The sequence below is a fragment of the Symphalangus syndactylus genome, chromosome 1 (genome assembly GCF_028878055.3).
Source record: "Symphalangus syndactylus isolate Jambi chromosome 1, NHGRI_mSymSyn1-v2.1_pri, whole genome shotgun sequence".
NCBI lineage: Eukaryota > Metazoa > Chordata > Mammalia > Primates > Hylobatidae > Symphalangus > Symphalangus syndactylus.
Genome location: NC_072423.2, coordinates 118346703 through 118360006, shown reverse-complemented (window position 1 = coordinate 118360006; position 13304 = coordinate 118346703). Strand labels below are relative to the sequence as shown.

Here is a 13304-nt window from a genome sequence, read left to right as displayed (position 1 = left end):
ACCAATCCCTCCACCGCTCAGAAACCTAAGCATCTGTTAAGACCTAGCTTTCTCTAATTCTTCCCATCTCCAGGCACTGCCGCCTCCTTAGGGTTGCCACCACACACTGTTTTGGGCCATGACAGCCCCTAAGGCAGGGACTATGTCTTAACCATCTTGCTGGCCAGGTACTAATTCTAATGTATACGAACAAACAGACGGTAAGTATCTGGCTAAGAGCAATCATAAACAATAAGAGTAGAAACCACAACACACATTGATCAAAGGCAGGATGTGGTAACAGGCAGATACCACTCATAACACAGGCCTGCTGCCATTCTCCAAACAGGTCAGTCTACATCAGTCTCCTGAGGTTCAACAACAGTCGTGCTTCACACTTTACCCACTATATGCATGGGTGTGAGTATGGTGGCACTATCTTTAAAAGTAGTATCTATTTGTTGATGCTAATAATGGTTCTATACCTTCTCTTTTTTTTTTTTTTTTTTTTTTGAGATGGAGTTTTGCTTTTGTCACCCAGGCTAGAGTGCAGTGGCGCAATTTTGGCTCACTGCAACCCCTGCCTCCCGGTTTCAAGCGACTCTCCCACCTCAGCCTCCTGAGTAGCTGGGATTACAGGCATGCGCCACCACGCCCAGCTAATTTTGTATTTTTAGTAGAGATGGGGTTTCACCATGTTGACCAGGCTGGTCTCAAACTCCTGACCTCATGTGATCCACCCACCTCAACCTCCCAGAAGTGCTGGGGTTACAGGCGTGAGTCACCACACCTGGCCGATACCTTCTTGAAATACTTCTTAAAATACTTCAAAATTTTAAAACTATTTTTAAAAAGCACTGAAATAGTAAGTTCCTTTGAAATGAGCAGACCAGTGAAGGAACTTCCTAGTGATACATAATTCTTCGACAAAGACACAAGGAAGGTGGCATCTGCATTATACAAATCAGATTACGGGACAATCTTTTCTCAGGAGAAAAAGAGCCTGAACCTTAAAATCAGAGAATGAAACTTCTGTCCTAGGTAAATAATCCAGTCCCTGGAGTGACTCCTGGGGTCCCAAGAGCCACAGGGTGTCTAATGTCCTTGTAGCAAATTCTGCATTTCTTATCAATATGTTGGCAGGCCCCTCCTGCCTCTTAGGACAATAGACATTAAAGAGCAACTTTCACATTCATTCAACTTACTACAGAGAATAAAATTTATAATAAAATTCGTATTAGTTTTGAAAAATTGTAAAACCTCAGTTTTATAGATAAAATGTATCCCTATCACTTTCTTCTATCATGTCCTTCAATTTAAACTGTTTAAAAAAAAAAAAAGGTTACCTGTAAAGAATGTTCTGCAAGATGAACTCCTCGAATGAGATTCAGGGCAGCACACATGATGTTGAGAATGAGGGAGAGGATACCCAGGGCTGTAACTGGTTCCATTCGGAAATTAGGAGCTTCACAATGAAAAAAAAACAAGTGTCTAGTGTAAGTAATTTCTATATGAAAGAAAAATAAATGAAGACATTAACTAGACCTACACTAATGATAGGTTCACTATGTTAAACACAGAATTACAAACATATTAATTGTAAAAGCAGCAGAAGTTAGAGGGAAAAAAGGCAAGAAACGATGGACAGAATGGATGTGGGTATTTGAGTAAAGTTTCTTCCAGAAAAAGGCTCTTTTCCAGGCAAGCACAGGTTTTTCAAGTGCTTAATTTCCTTTCTATCTAAAGCAGTGGTTCTCAACCAGGGGCAATCTGCCCCCCAGTGGATATTTGGCAATGTCTGGAGTCATTTCTGGTTGTCACAACTAGAGACAGGCTGCTACTGGCATCTAGTGGATACAGGCCAGGAATGCTTCTAAACATCCTACAATGAATGCACAGGACAGCCTCCAAAATAAAGAATTATCTGATGCAAAAATGTCAATAGGGATCAGGCTGAAAAACCCTAAAACAATTTCTGGCACACACCTGTAATGCCAGCACTCTGGGAGGCTGAGGCAGGCAGCAGATCACTTCAGCCCAGGAGTTCAAAACCAGCCTGGGCAACATAGTGAGACTCTGTCTCTACAAAAAAAAAATACGAAAAATTATCCAGGCATGGTGATGCATACCTGTAGTCCCAGCTACCTGGGAGGCTGAGGTGGGAGGATCACCTGAGCCTGGAAGGTTGAGGCTGCAGTGAGCCGTGATTGCGCCCCTGCACTCAAGCCTAGGCAACATAGCGAACTTGTCTCAAAAAAAAAAAAAGTTCAGGCACAGTGGCTCATGCCTGTAATCCCAGCACTTTGGGAGGCTGAAGTGAGAGGATCACTTGAACTCAGGAGTTCAAGACCAGCCTGGGCAACATGGTGAAACTCCATCTCTATAAAAAAAAATACAAAAATTAGCCGGGTGTGGTGGTGTGTGCCTGTAGTCCGAGCTACTCAGGAAGCTAAGGTGGGAGGATAGCTTGAGCCCTGGAGGTGGAGGTTGCAGCAAGCCAAGATCCCACCATGGTACTTTAGCCTGGGTGACAGAGCAAGACCCTGTCTCAAAAAAAAATTAAATAAATAAGTAAATAAAACAGTTTCTTATACTACCAGAGAGGACCAAGGCTTTATTTGTAATTGGTTGTCAAATCTTTAAAGCATTTCTATTATATGCCTCAACATTCAACTTGTCCTCTTTCTCTGACAATAACAATATGCGATGTCACGTGCACTTCTAGAGCAATTCACAGCAAATGCAATTTTTAAAATTCTAAAATAATTGGAAAGAGGGAAACATTGATTATTCAAGTTACAAGCTGTTTCTAGAACTATAATTAGAACAAATGCTCTTTCTCTGTAAAGATAACCACTGAAATTGATTTTGGTTCACACAATTAAATGGTGTCCCTCCCATTCTCTCGCTATACTCCTTTCTTACCCTTATATTTCACACACACACAAATACCTCACCACAATCCAACTTATGCCTATTGTTAGTGTGTTAGAGTTTCCAATGAGCAATTAAAAGTTACTGTTAGAACAGAATATGCTACCTGTAAAGATTCTAGCCTCAGGACAATAGGGTAAATCAAATCACAGTAAAATGTCCTAGAAAGACGGGCAAGGTGACACTTTCTGGATTTGCTCCTCTTGTCTAAGTGTTTAAAAAACAAAACGTACATTACAAAGACATGCCTGCATTCATATATGGTAAGGGAGAATCTTGACTCAATTACCCAGTCTTCCTTTTACAAAAATTAAGTTTATTCTCAATATAAACTAGAACCACTTATTGACTGGAATGAGAGCCAATCCAAGTATTGGTTGAAACGCATTAAACTAAAACACAAAGTTAAGTCAAAACCATGAATATAATACATCACTTTTAAAATTCAAGAAATGAGTTTAGCATAAAACAGTTAAAAACAAAATAATTAAGACTATTATAGTGTAGACAGTTCTTTTAGCAAAGGATTCAGCTCTTATGCCATTATAGAATTCTTAGAATGTAAATATCCAATTTAATTAAATATTAGTTTAATTGTATGTAACTATAAACAGGAGTGCAAAAAATCATACTTTGTTATGTGATAAGCATTGAGTGGCTAATGACGTTAATGACAAAGGCATGGAATGTCAGCGAACTGTGATCAAGTTCATTAAGACCTCTTCCTTCAGATGGGTCTCTGAAATCCACAGGGAGATCCCAGGTCTCAGAGACAGCCAGACAGTGAGAACATTAGAAGCCCTGGCTCCAGCCCCCTGCCCAATGCTCTCATCCCCCATTGTCCTCCCTCCAATAAGAAGAGTGGGGGTTTCAGATCTACAACATTTCAGTAAATAATATGATAAGGATTCTCTCTCTCTCTCTCTCTCTATATATATATATATATATAATATATATATAATATAATATTATAAATATATAATATTATAATATATATAATACCAATCTATACAATTCAATAAGTAACTTACAGAAAGAGAGAATGAATCTTCTTTATAACATTTAAACTTGTAGTTCTGTCAGAACAACTTGGACTTAAATAAATAAAAACATAAAATTTAAAAACAATAAACTTGTAGATTTCACCCTAATTAAGAAAATAACCTGCCAGCTAAGCGTGGTAGCTGACACCTGTAATCCCAGCACTCTGAAAGGCCAAGGCAGGAGGATGATGGCTTGAGCCCAGGAGTTCGAGACCAGCCTGGGCTATAACATGGCGAAACCTTGTCTCTATTTGAAAAAAAAAAAAAAGAAGAAGAAGAAGAACGAAAAGAAAAACGAAAATAACCTGCCAAGTCACTCTTCAGCTCCTGAATTTCATCACAATAGCCTCCCCTCAAACCAATCCACTGTCATAATAGTCAATTTTTTTCTTTTTTGAGACAGGGTCTCATTCTGTCACCCAGGCTAGAGTGCAGTGGCTCACAATCATGGCTCACTGCAGCCTCGACTTCCCGGGCTCAGGTGATTCTCCCACTTCAGTCTCTGCAGTAGCTGGGACTACAGGCATGAGCCACCACATCTGGCTAATTTTTTGTATTTTTGATAGAGATGGGGTTTTGCCATGTTGTCCAGGCTGGTTTCAAACTCCTGGACTCAAGTGATCCGCCTAACTTGGCCTCCCAAAGTGCTGAGATTACAGGCATGAGCCTCCACACCTGGCCTGTAGTCAAAGTTTTTATAACAGCCACCAAGAAACAGGATTGGTCCATATTTTTCTCAGCATATTTTATACCACTCCCTCTCCCAAAAAAATAGCTTTCTAGTGAAAAAAAAATCAACGTCCATTTGAAATACATAATATCACTTTATCAACATCAGGGAACAACAAGCCACTTACCAGGCTCCAAGTGCATCGGTGTGTGACCATTCATCACCCCATTTGCCACATCTGTGTCCTCCAGAGTGAGAACCGCTGGAGGCTGCAACTTGAGCTCCTCCTGAATTTTTTCCAAGCTGCTCTCCATCTGAGAGGAACTTACATAGTTAAAATGCCACTTCACTTTCTGAATGACGCTGTCTGCAAAAAGAGAGCAACACAAGTTAAGCATTTTCATCAGAACGCATATTATAAGACAGTATGTACAAAATGAAGTTCACATTTCTTTTTTTGAAGATAGGGTCTCACTGTCGCCCACTCTGGAGTGCAGTGCAGTAGTGCGATCACAACTCACTGCAGCCTTGACCTCCCAGGTTCAAGTGATTCTCCCACCTAAGCCTCCCAAGTAGCTGAGACCACAGATGTGTGCCACCACACCTGGCTAATTTTTTTCATTTTTAAATTGTTTTTCTGTAGAGACAAGGTCTCACTGCATTGCCCAGGCTGGTCTCAAACTCCTGAGCTCAAGGGATTCTCCTGCCTCAGCCTCCCAAAGTGCTGGGATAATAGGCGTGAACCATTGCACCCAGCTGAAGTTCACATTTCTAAGAGCTAATAAATCAGCCAGATTCTGAAAAGTGTCAAGTTAAACATAAAGGCCAAATGACTGCTAATATGAACACTGTCTGATCAATCTCTTCAGAGCACGATAATTAAAATGTGATTGACTAAAAAGGCAATAATGCATCACAGAACCTCAGTGATGAGACAGTCAGGGGGAAAGGGGCATGCGTCTTCGTCCTTTACCACTTCTGATAGTACGGTACAACCCTAGGCAATTTACAGAATATTTCTAAGCTTGAAAAACGGAGACAGTTACTCCTGACCTGATTAACTCAAAAAAAAGGGCTTGTCTGAAAAAAATTACAAATGAATATGTTGTACAAACTAGGATTATATATTTGAAAAGTATTCATTTTAATTCTTAAACTTATGTTAGTATTAATCCATTACCAAATCTGAACAGTTCCTGAAGAGAAGTTTCATACATACTGGCAAAGCAAAATCATGTATAATTCTACTCTCAGTGTACTTTGACTCATTCTACTCCCACTCAACAATGAGCAAACATGATGCTGGAAAAGGGGCTTCCATCAGATCAAGCATATGGCTTTAGAAGGAAGGCACATGCAGAGATAAGGGGAGAGAAGAACACAGGTCTATCCAGCTCCAAATCAACTCACAGCCCAGGGATGCTGCAGCTGTGGTCTGTTTTGGACTAGCAGCCCTCTTCAGAGAAAGAAGTGTGGCCCAGAGCACAAGCTTGACTAAGACCTCACAGGGAGACTCAGGGGCAGAACTCTCAGTCTATCACTGGTCTACCAGGCTGGAGCCTGCCTACCAGGGTGACACCAAAAAAGGGTGCTAGCCCCATTCCTGATAGGCTAGTCAGTAGAACACATGAAGGAATGTGAGGGCTATGGCAGGAGTAGCCAGAAAGCCTAAGTGGCAACACTTCCAGGTGCTGGTTCTGCCCCCTGACCATTTATAACAAATGCTGCCAAACCTTTGTTTAAGAACATCACAGAGTCAGCAGCTGTTTACACGGAGAGCACAGACTGTCCCCCAACTCCCATCTCCATTCCTCTTCTCCCAAGAGCTCAAAATGACCCACACCTGACCAAAATAGGGCACACACTATGATTATCATGCCGTGTTCCAAAGTCTCTAAGCCTCGACAAGGCCTTTCTGGCAGAGCCTAGAAAAGATGTATCATTTTCCAGAGCAAACTTCTGGGTCAAGGAACTGTTTTTTTCTTACTCCCAAACCACTGCAGACTGATATTTTGATTTTAAAAAAGCAATAAAAAATAATCAAAGGAATGTTAAATTACTGTAAGAATTTCTAAACACCAGTTCTCACTTTCTGTGCTTACCTCCTGATGGTAAACACCCTTTGAGTAGTAATGCTCTGGGGCAGGGGTCAACAAAAGTTTCTTACAATGCCAGTTAGTAAATATTTTAGGTTGGTGGCTACACGGTCTCTTGTCACAACTCAACTCTGCTGTCGTAGGGCAAAAGCAGCCACAGACAACATGTAAAAGAATAAGCACAGCTGCATTCTGCTTTATTTACAAAACAGGTGGCTGGCCTATGGGCCATCGTTTGCTGATCCCAGCTTCAGAGAGCTGTGGGTTATAACCTACACGTTTCACCCTTCCTCCACCCTGCCCCCAGGCTCTGTGGAGATGAAAAGCCAGAGTGTTAAACCTTGACGCTTTCCGGGCCACTTCAATTGCTATGAAATCTCATGGTACAAGTCTGTTCTTCAGTGACATGTTTTTGCATCTCCGATGGTTTCCCTTGATGGTCAAAGCCAAACCTAAACTGTAAATTCTACACATATAACACCATGGAAGAGAACAATAAATATGAAAGAGGGTTACAAACCAAACTCAAGAAAAGTGTATGGCCTGGAGGCTAGACCAATGCAGGTAGTGTCATAGGAAGCTGTGAATTCCCACCACAGGGTCTCCAAGAAGCAGAAGGCCATGGCTGCTGGACACTGGCAGGAGCAGATAGCCATGCAGGCCACGTCCCCGAAAGAAGAAAAACTGAAACAAAAGGGCAATATCTGTATTACCAGGAAACAGCCCCATGTATTCCCATCCCACACCCAGACACAACCTTACCTCAATTCTGCACTTGCTTGGCTTTAAACAGTCCTGTAGCTGTTTGCTGCAGATATATTGTCTCTTCAGTTTGACCTATTCCTGAGACCGTCTTTCTTCCACTTCCTTTAAAATGTCTAGTAGTCTTAGTCAATGACAGCCTGTGATCACTCTTATTTATTCATGCATGAGGGATGCATATTCTATTGGGGGAATTAGCCTCAGACTTCTCCACATCTATCGAGAAAACGTTTTTCTTCTTTAATCTACATCAACAGATTTCCTAATGTTAAATGATCCCGGCATCCTAAAATAAGCCCTTGTTGGATCTAAGTTCCTACATATTCATAAACATACAACTGCTGGATTTAGTTTGCTAACATTTTAATTGGGACTTTTGTGTTTATGCAAATAAGACTGGCCTATAATTTTCCTTTCTTATACTGTCTTCATCTGATTGTGGTATTTAGGTTATTTTGGTCTCATAAAATAAATACAGGGCTTTTCTTCTTTTTCTACTCCCCTTTGGGCTGTCATGCTATCATTTCAAGTTCAGGGTACAGGGGCTCTAGGTCACCTATCTGTGCGTCTACTGACTCCCATTCACTGTGGAATGTCTCTTCTTATGTTTTGTCATTTTTTGCTGAGAGCTCATCCCTATGGGACTTTTTTTTGTAAGAACCCCCTGAGGCCAGAGTTGTGGCACACTTCGAGCGTGGTTCTGCATTTGCTCTGGCTGGCTACCATAGCAGTGTCATCACTCTGGGACCAATACTGATGTTTCAACCTTGGCTTAGGAATTCCTAGACTTTGGGGAGTATACACTCCAACTTCAACCTTTTACAAGGCACAAGAACAACATTTCAATTTCTTAGGTGAAATTTATTTTTCCTTTCCACACAAAGCCAAGTAGAGGTGAGTTACCCTCTCACCTCTATCAATGGGAAAACTATTTCCCTCACCTATCACCATTTCATTAGGTTGTGGCCTGACAAGAACTTTCCTTTATGCAAGAGTTTTTTGTTTCGTTTTGTTTTTTTGACACAGGGTCTCACTCTGTCATCCATGCTAGAGTGCAATGGCACAACCTCAGCTCACTGCAGCCTCAACCTCCCAGACTCAAGCCATCCTCCCACCTCAGCCTCCCAAGTAGCTGGGACTACAGGTGTGCGCCACCACACCTGGCTAATTTTCGTGTTTTTGTAGAGATGGGGGTCTCTCCATGTTGCCCAGGCTGGTCTCGAACCACTGGGCTCAAGCAATCTGCCTGCCTCAACCTCCCAAAGTGCTGGGATTACAGGCGTGAACCACTGCACCCAGCCACAAGGGTCTTGTTCTGACACTCCATCCTATGTAAGCCCAAACCAAGCTCCAATTTTATGGTGACTGAATGCCAGGAGCCTCACTGTCCACTCACACACTTACTACCTTAATATTCTGCCCCCCTTTCATTTCTAGCATCTTAGGACTTCTTTCTTTCAAGATTAACTACACATTTAAAGTAATTGTTGATATATATTTACCCTCATTTCTGGATGTTTTCAGCAGGAGGGTTTTTAGGTTATGTTGTTCTACTAACTTTTTGAAACTGTAACTCCCTATATAAAAACTTTTCCAATCTAAAAAAAAGGACAACTCTCCTCCTTATGGAAGAAATCCTTCAGAAGGGTCTAGGCCACTCTAAGATGGAGGTGTTTCTATTTGAAAGAGGATCCCTGGTGTGGGTTGAGTTTGTCCCCCCAAAAAGATTTACTGATGTCCTAACTCAAAGAAATAGAGTCTTTGAAGATGTAACCAAGATAAAATGAAGTCATACTGGATTAGGGTGGGCCCTCATCTAATGATTAGCATCCTTATATGAAAGGAAATTTGGACACAGAAAGAGAAGGAAGAAGACCATGCGACCGTGGAGACAGAGCCTGCAGTAAGGCATCTACAAGCCAAGGAAAACCAAGGATTGCCAATGACTGCCAGAAAGTAGCAGAGGTTTAGGGAGGATTCTTCTGTAAAGTTTGTAGAGGCAACATGGCCCTGCGATACCTGTGAGAGAATGAATTCTGTTGTCTGAAGCCAGTTTGTGGTCATTTGTTACGGCAGCCTTAGGGAACTAACACACTCCTTACTATTAAAAGCTATGGTACTGCTCACCTGTAAGAAAAGAAAGTCTGTTTCCTCTGCGAAAATAATGGTATATATTTAATTAAAAATTACAAATGAATAGAACATTTTTTATTCCTTTTTCCAAAATACTACTGAAGTATCCAGGATTTAAATCTGAAGTCTTAGACTTATTTTTTCTGTGAAAAATAGCCTTTAACAGAGAAAAGCTTTCCTATTTGAAGTACAGTACAAATCAGTTAATCTCAGCATAGTAAAAGAGAGACCATCAAGGACAGCATGTTCAGGCCCCCAGAGAAAGGGGCTGCACATGTGGGCGGGTGCAACTCAGTGTTTGCTTCTGAACATCCAGAGCCCACATCACCAGGTGACAGCTGCACGTGCCTATTATTTGTCACCCCATTCAGGACATGGCCCTTCTAGCCTGACATTACCACCTAGCCTGGTGTCAGGCCTGGACCTTTCCTTTTGTTTTTATAATTCTGAGACTGAATTCCCCTAAAAGGACCTCAGCTTAGCAGGTCAACTAAAAATTTACTATTCAAGGCCAGGTGCGGTGGCTCACGCCTGTAATCCCAGCACTTTGGGAGGCCGAGGCGAATCATGAGGTCAGGAGTTCGAGACCATCCTGGCTAACATGGTGAAACCCCGTCTCTACTAAAAATACAAAAAAAAAAATTAGCTGGGCATGGGCACCTGTAGTCCCAGCTACTCGGGAGGCTGAGGCAGGAGAATGGCGTGAACCCGGGAGGCGGAGCTTGCAATGAGCCAAGATCGCGCCACTGCACTCCAGCCTGGGCAACAGAGTGAGACTCCGTCTCAAGAAAAAAAAAAAAAATTTTACTATTCAAGGAGAACAAAAGGGGGCCAGGCAAGGTGGCTCATACGTATAATCCCAGGGCTTTGGAAGGCCAAGGTGGGAGGATCACTTGAGACTAGGAGTTCAAGACCAGCCTGGGCAACATGGCAAGACCTTGTCTCTAAAAAAATAAAAATAAATTAGCTGGGTATAGTGGTGTGTAGACTCAGCTACTTGGGAGCCTATCTATCAATCAATCTATCTATCTAATCTACCTATCTATCTAGAGACAGAGTTCCAGCTACTTAGGAGGCTGAGGTGTGAACATGGCTCACTGCGGCCTCGACCTGCTGGGCTTGAGCAATCCTCCCACCTCAGCCTCCCAAGTAGCTGGTACAGGTGCACCCTACCACACCTGGGTAATTTTTAATTTTTTTGTAGAGATGGGGTCTTATCATATTGCCTAGGCTGGTCTTGAACTCCTGGGCTCACGCGATCCTCCCGCCTCAGCCTCCCAAAGTGCTCGGATTACAGGCATGAGTCACTGCACCCAGCTGAGACCCTGTCTCTAAAAAATAAAATAAAAAATAAAAATATAAGGAGAGCAAAAGGAACTTGCTAAGCAGAGGTCTAAAACAAGAGAAAATAGACGTAAAATCTAACAAGTCATTTTGATATTCTAAAATCTGCCTTGCCCCTGATGCCTCCATAGAATGACTGGCTTCTTGCTCTGAGTCCTAGAACAGGAAATTGTATAACCCATAAGAAGCAGACTTTGGTGCCTAACTGCCTGCATTCAAATCCTGGGCTGACCAGTTACTAACAGTGTAACCTTAGTTAAGTTTTTTTTTACCTCAGTTTCCTCCTCTGCAAAACAGGTGTAACACTATTACCTACATCATTAGCCACATAAAACACAGAATAGTGCCTGGCATATAGAAAACACTCAATAATATCAGTTATTGTAACCAGGATTATTGTAATCACTTGATTCCTACTTCTAATGGAACATTTTCCCCACTGTATTATAGTTATATATTTCTCTTGTTATCTTGTTAGACTTTAAGTTCCTTGAGAAGAGAGACCTACTCTCACTTATTTTTCACTCCCCTGCTCCTGTCACATAATAAAAATTTAAAAATGACCGGGCACAGTGGCTCACGCCTGTAATCCCAGCACTTTGGGAGGCCAAGGTGGGCAGATCACCTGAGGTCAGGAGTTCAAGAGCAGCCTGGCCAACATGATGAAACTCCATCTCTACTAAAAAATTCAAAAATTAGCCGGGTGTGGTGGTAGGTGCCTATAATCCCAGCTACTCAGGAGGCTGAAGCAGAAGAATCACTTGAACCCAGGAGGCAGAGGTTGCAGTGTGCAGAGAGTTTGCCACTGCACTCCAGCCTGGGCCACAAGGGCAAAACTGTCTCAAAAAAATAAAAAACTAAAAATTAAAAAGTGAAAAATTAAAACATAAAAAAGTAAAAAAATTAAAAAGCAAAGGTATAAATAAAGTATAAATGAAATTTTTTTCTTATTTTCTTGGCTTTCTAACTCTCATTATTTTCCCTCCCCAACATTATAATCTAGTATCTCCTCCCTCCTTACCTTTTCTCTTCCCCTGCATCTAGTGAAGAAAAAACTACAAAACTAAAGACATGAACCCAGGTCTCCCAATGCTCATGGGCACTCCACTAACAGAAGTTAAGAGCTGGAGCAGCCATGGCTGGTCGCAGTGGCTCACACTTGTAATACCGGTACTCTGAGAGGTCAAGGCAGGTGGATCACCTGAGATCAGGAATTCGAGACCAGCCTGGGCAACATGGTGAAACCCCATCTCTACTAAAAATATAAAAATTAGCTGGGCATTGTGGCGTGCGCCTATAATCCCAGCTACCTAGGAGGCTGAGGCATGAGAACTGCTTGAACCCAGGAGGCGGAGGTTGCAGTGAGCCAAGATGGTGCCACTGCACTCCAGCCTGGGTGACAGAGCGAAACTCTGTCTCAAAAGAAAAAAAAAAAAAAAGTTGGAGCAGCCATCCCTGAGGCTCTAAGAAAACCCATTTCTTTTATGATTCTGTTGTAGACACACATGACTTCAGACTACTGATGCTAGATCTACTTTTAATACACAATGTGATCAGCATAAGATTACCACTACATGTAGTTAAAAGTAATCCAAATTTTGCTAATATTCTGAAAAAGTGAATATGCTCACTTACTGTATACTAAAGTCACAGCCTTCTGCAGAACCTCGACCTGGATACTGGGCCAGTCGCAAGGCTAAATTCTTGAGCCGTCTCCTCCATTCCAAAAAATCTTGGGTGTGGTAAAAATCAGTAGAGGCCGAGAGGGGCAGTCCATCCCTTACCCGTACCACGCAGGCAAAAAAGATCATGGACATGGTCCACAAGAGAAGTCATGAGGACACCTGAGGAAAGCAAGGTCACCTTGTTACTGAGGCTCAAATGACAGTGCCAGAAATACCCCCACCTGTGAAATGCCCACTCTAGGGTTTTTCACCCTCATTCTCACTATAATTGCAAATGTTGCTTTTATTGTTATTTCCCTGGCCTCTACTGCTACATCACTCCAAATTTTCCTCCCTTCATTATCCTCCCTGCCTTTTCTGCACTTGTAATTCTCTTTTTCTTTTTCTCTAATGAGTCTCTCCCTTTCCAGAATTAAGCCAACTGGGATGATGGGGAAAGGAATAGAGAAGAACGGACGCAGGACCAGAGGGCTCAGGACCAACAGTACTAACAGCAGGTAGCAGGACACAGAGCAAGACAGCCCTAAAGAGTCAGGAAGCACCAGACACCGAAGCAGCAAGGATTGATGTCAGTGACCTGTGAACTTCAGGTCACCCATGGAGATAGGCACTAAGCAGTTTAGCTGCCATATCCTCACTTGCAAGGAGATAGAATAAG

At 42.2% G+C, this 13304-nt stretch overlaps 1 protein-coding gene across 4 annotated transcripts in view; it reads right to left on the bottom strand.

The window, feature by feature from the left end:
- SEC22C (SEC22 homolog C, vesicle trafficking protein) overlaps nt 1-13304 on the bottom strand; it is a 35011-nt gene that overhangs the window by 8568 nt on the left and 13139 nt on the right. For all 4 annotated transcript variants that reach the window (XM_055281291.2, XM_055281288.2, XM_055281295.2 and 1 more), the window contains exons 2-5: nt 12597-12805; nt 7243-7406; nt 4814-4993; nt 1326-1444 (exon numbers count right to left, since the gene is read on the bottom strand). In XM_055281291.2, the coding sequence (XP_055137266.1) occupies nt 1326-1444; nt 4814-4993; nt 7243-7406; nt 12597-12778 (645 nt within the window). In that variant the 5' untranslated portion in view covers nt 12779-12805. The remainder of the gene's footprint in view (nt 1-1325; nt 1445-4813; nt 4994-7242; nt 7407-12596; nt 12806-13304) is intronic.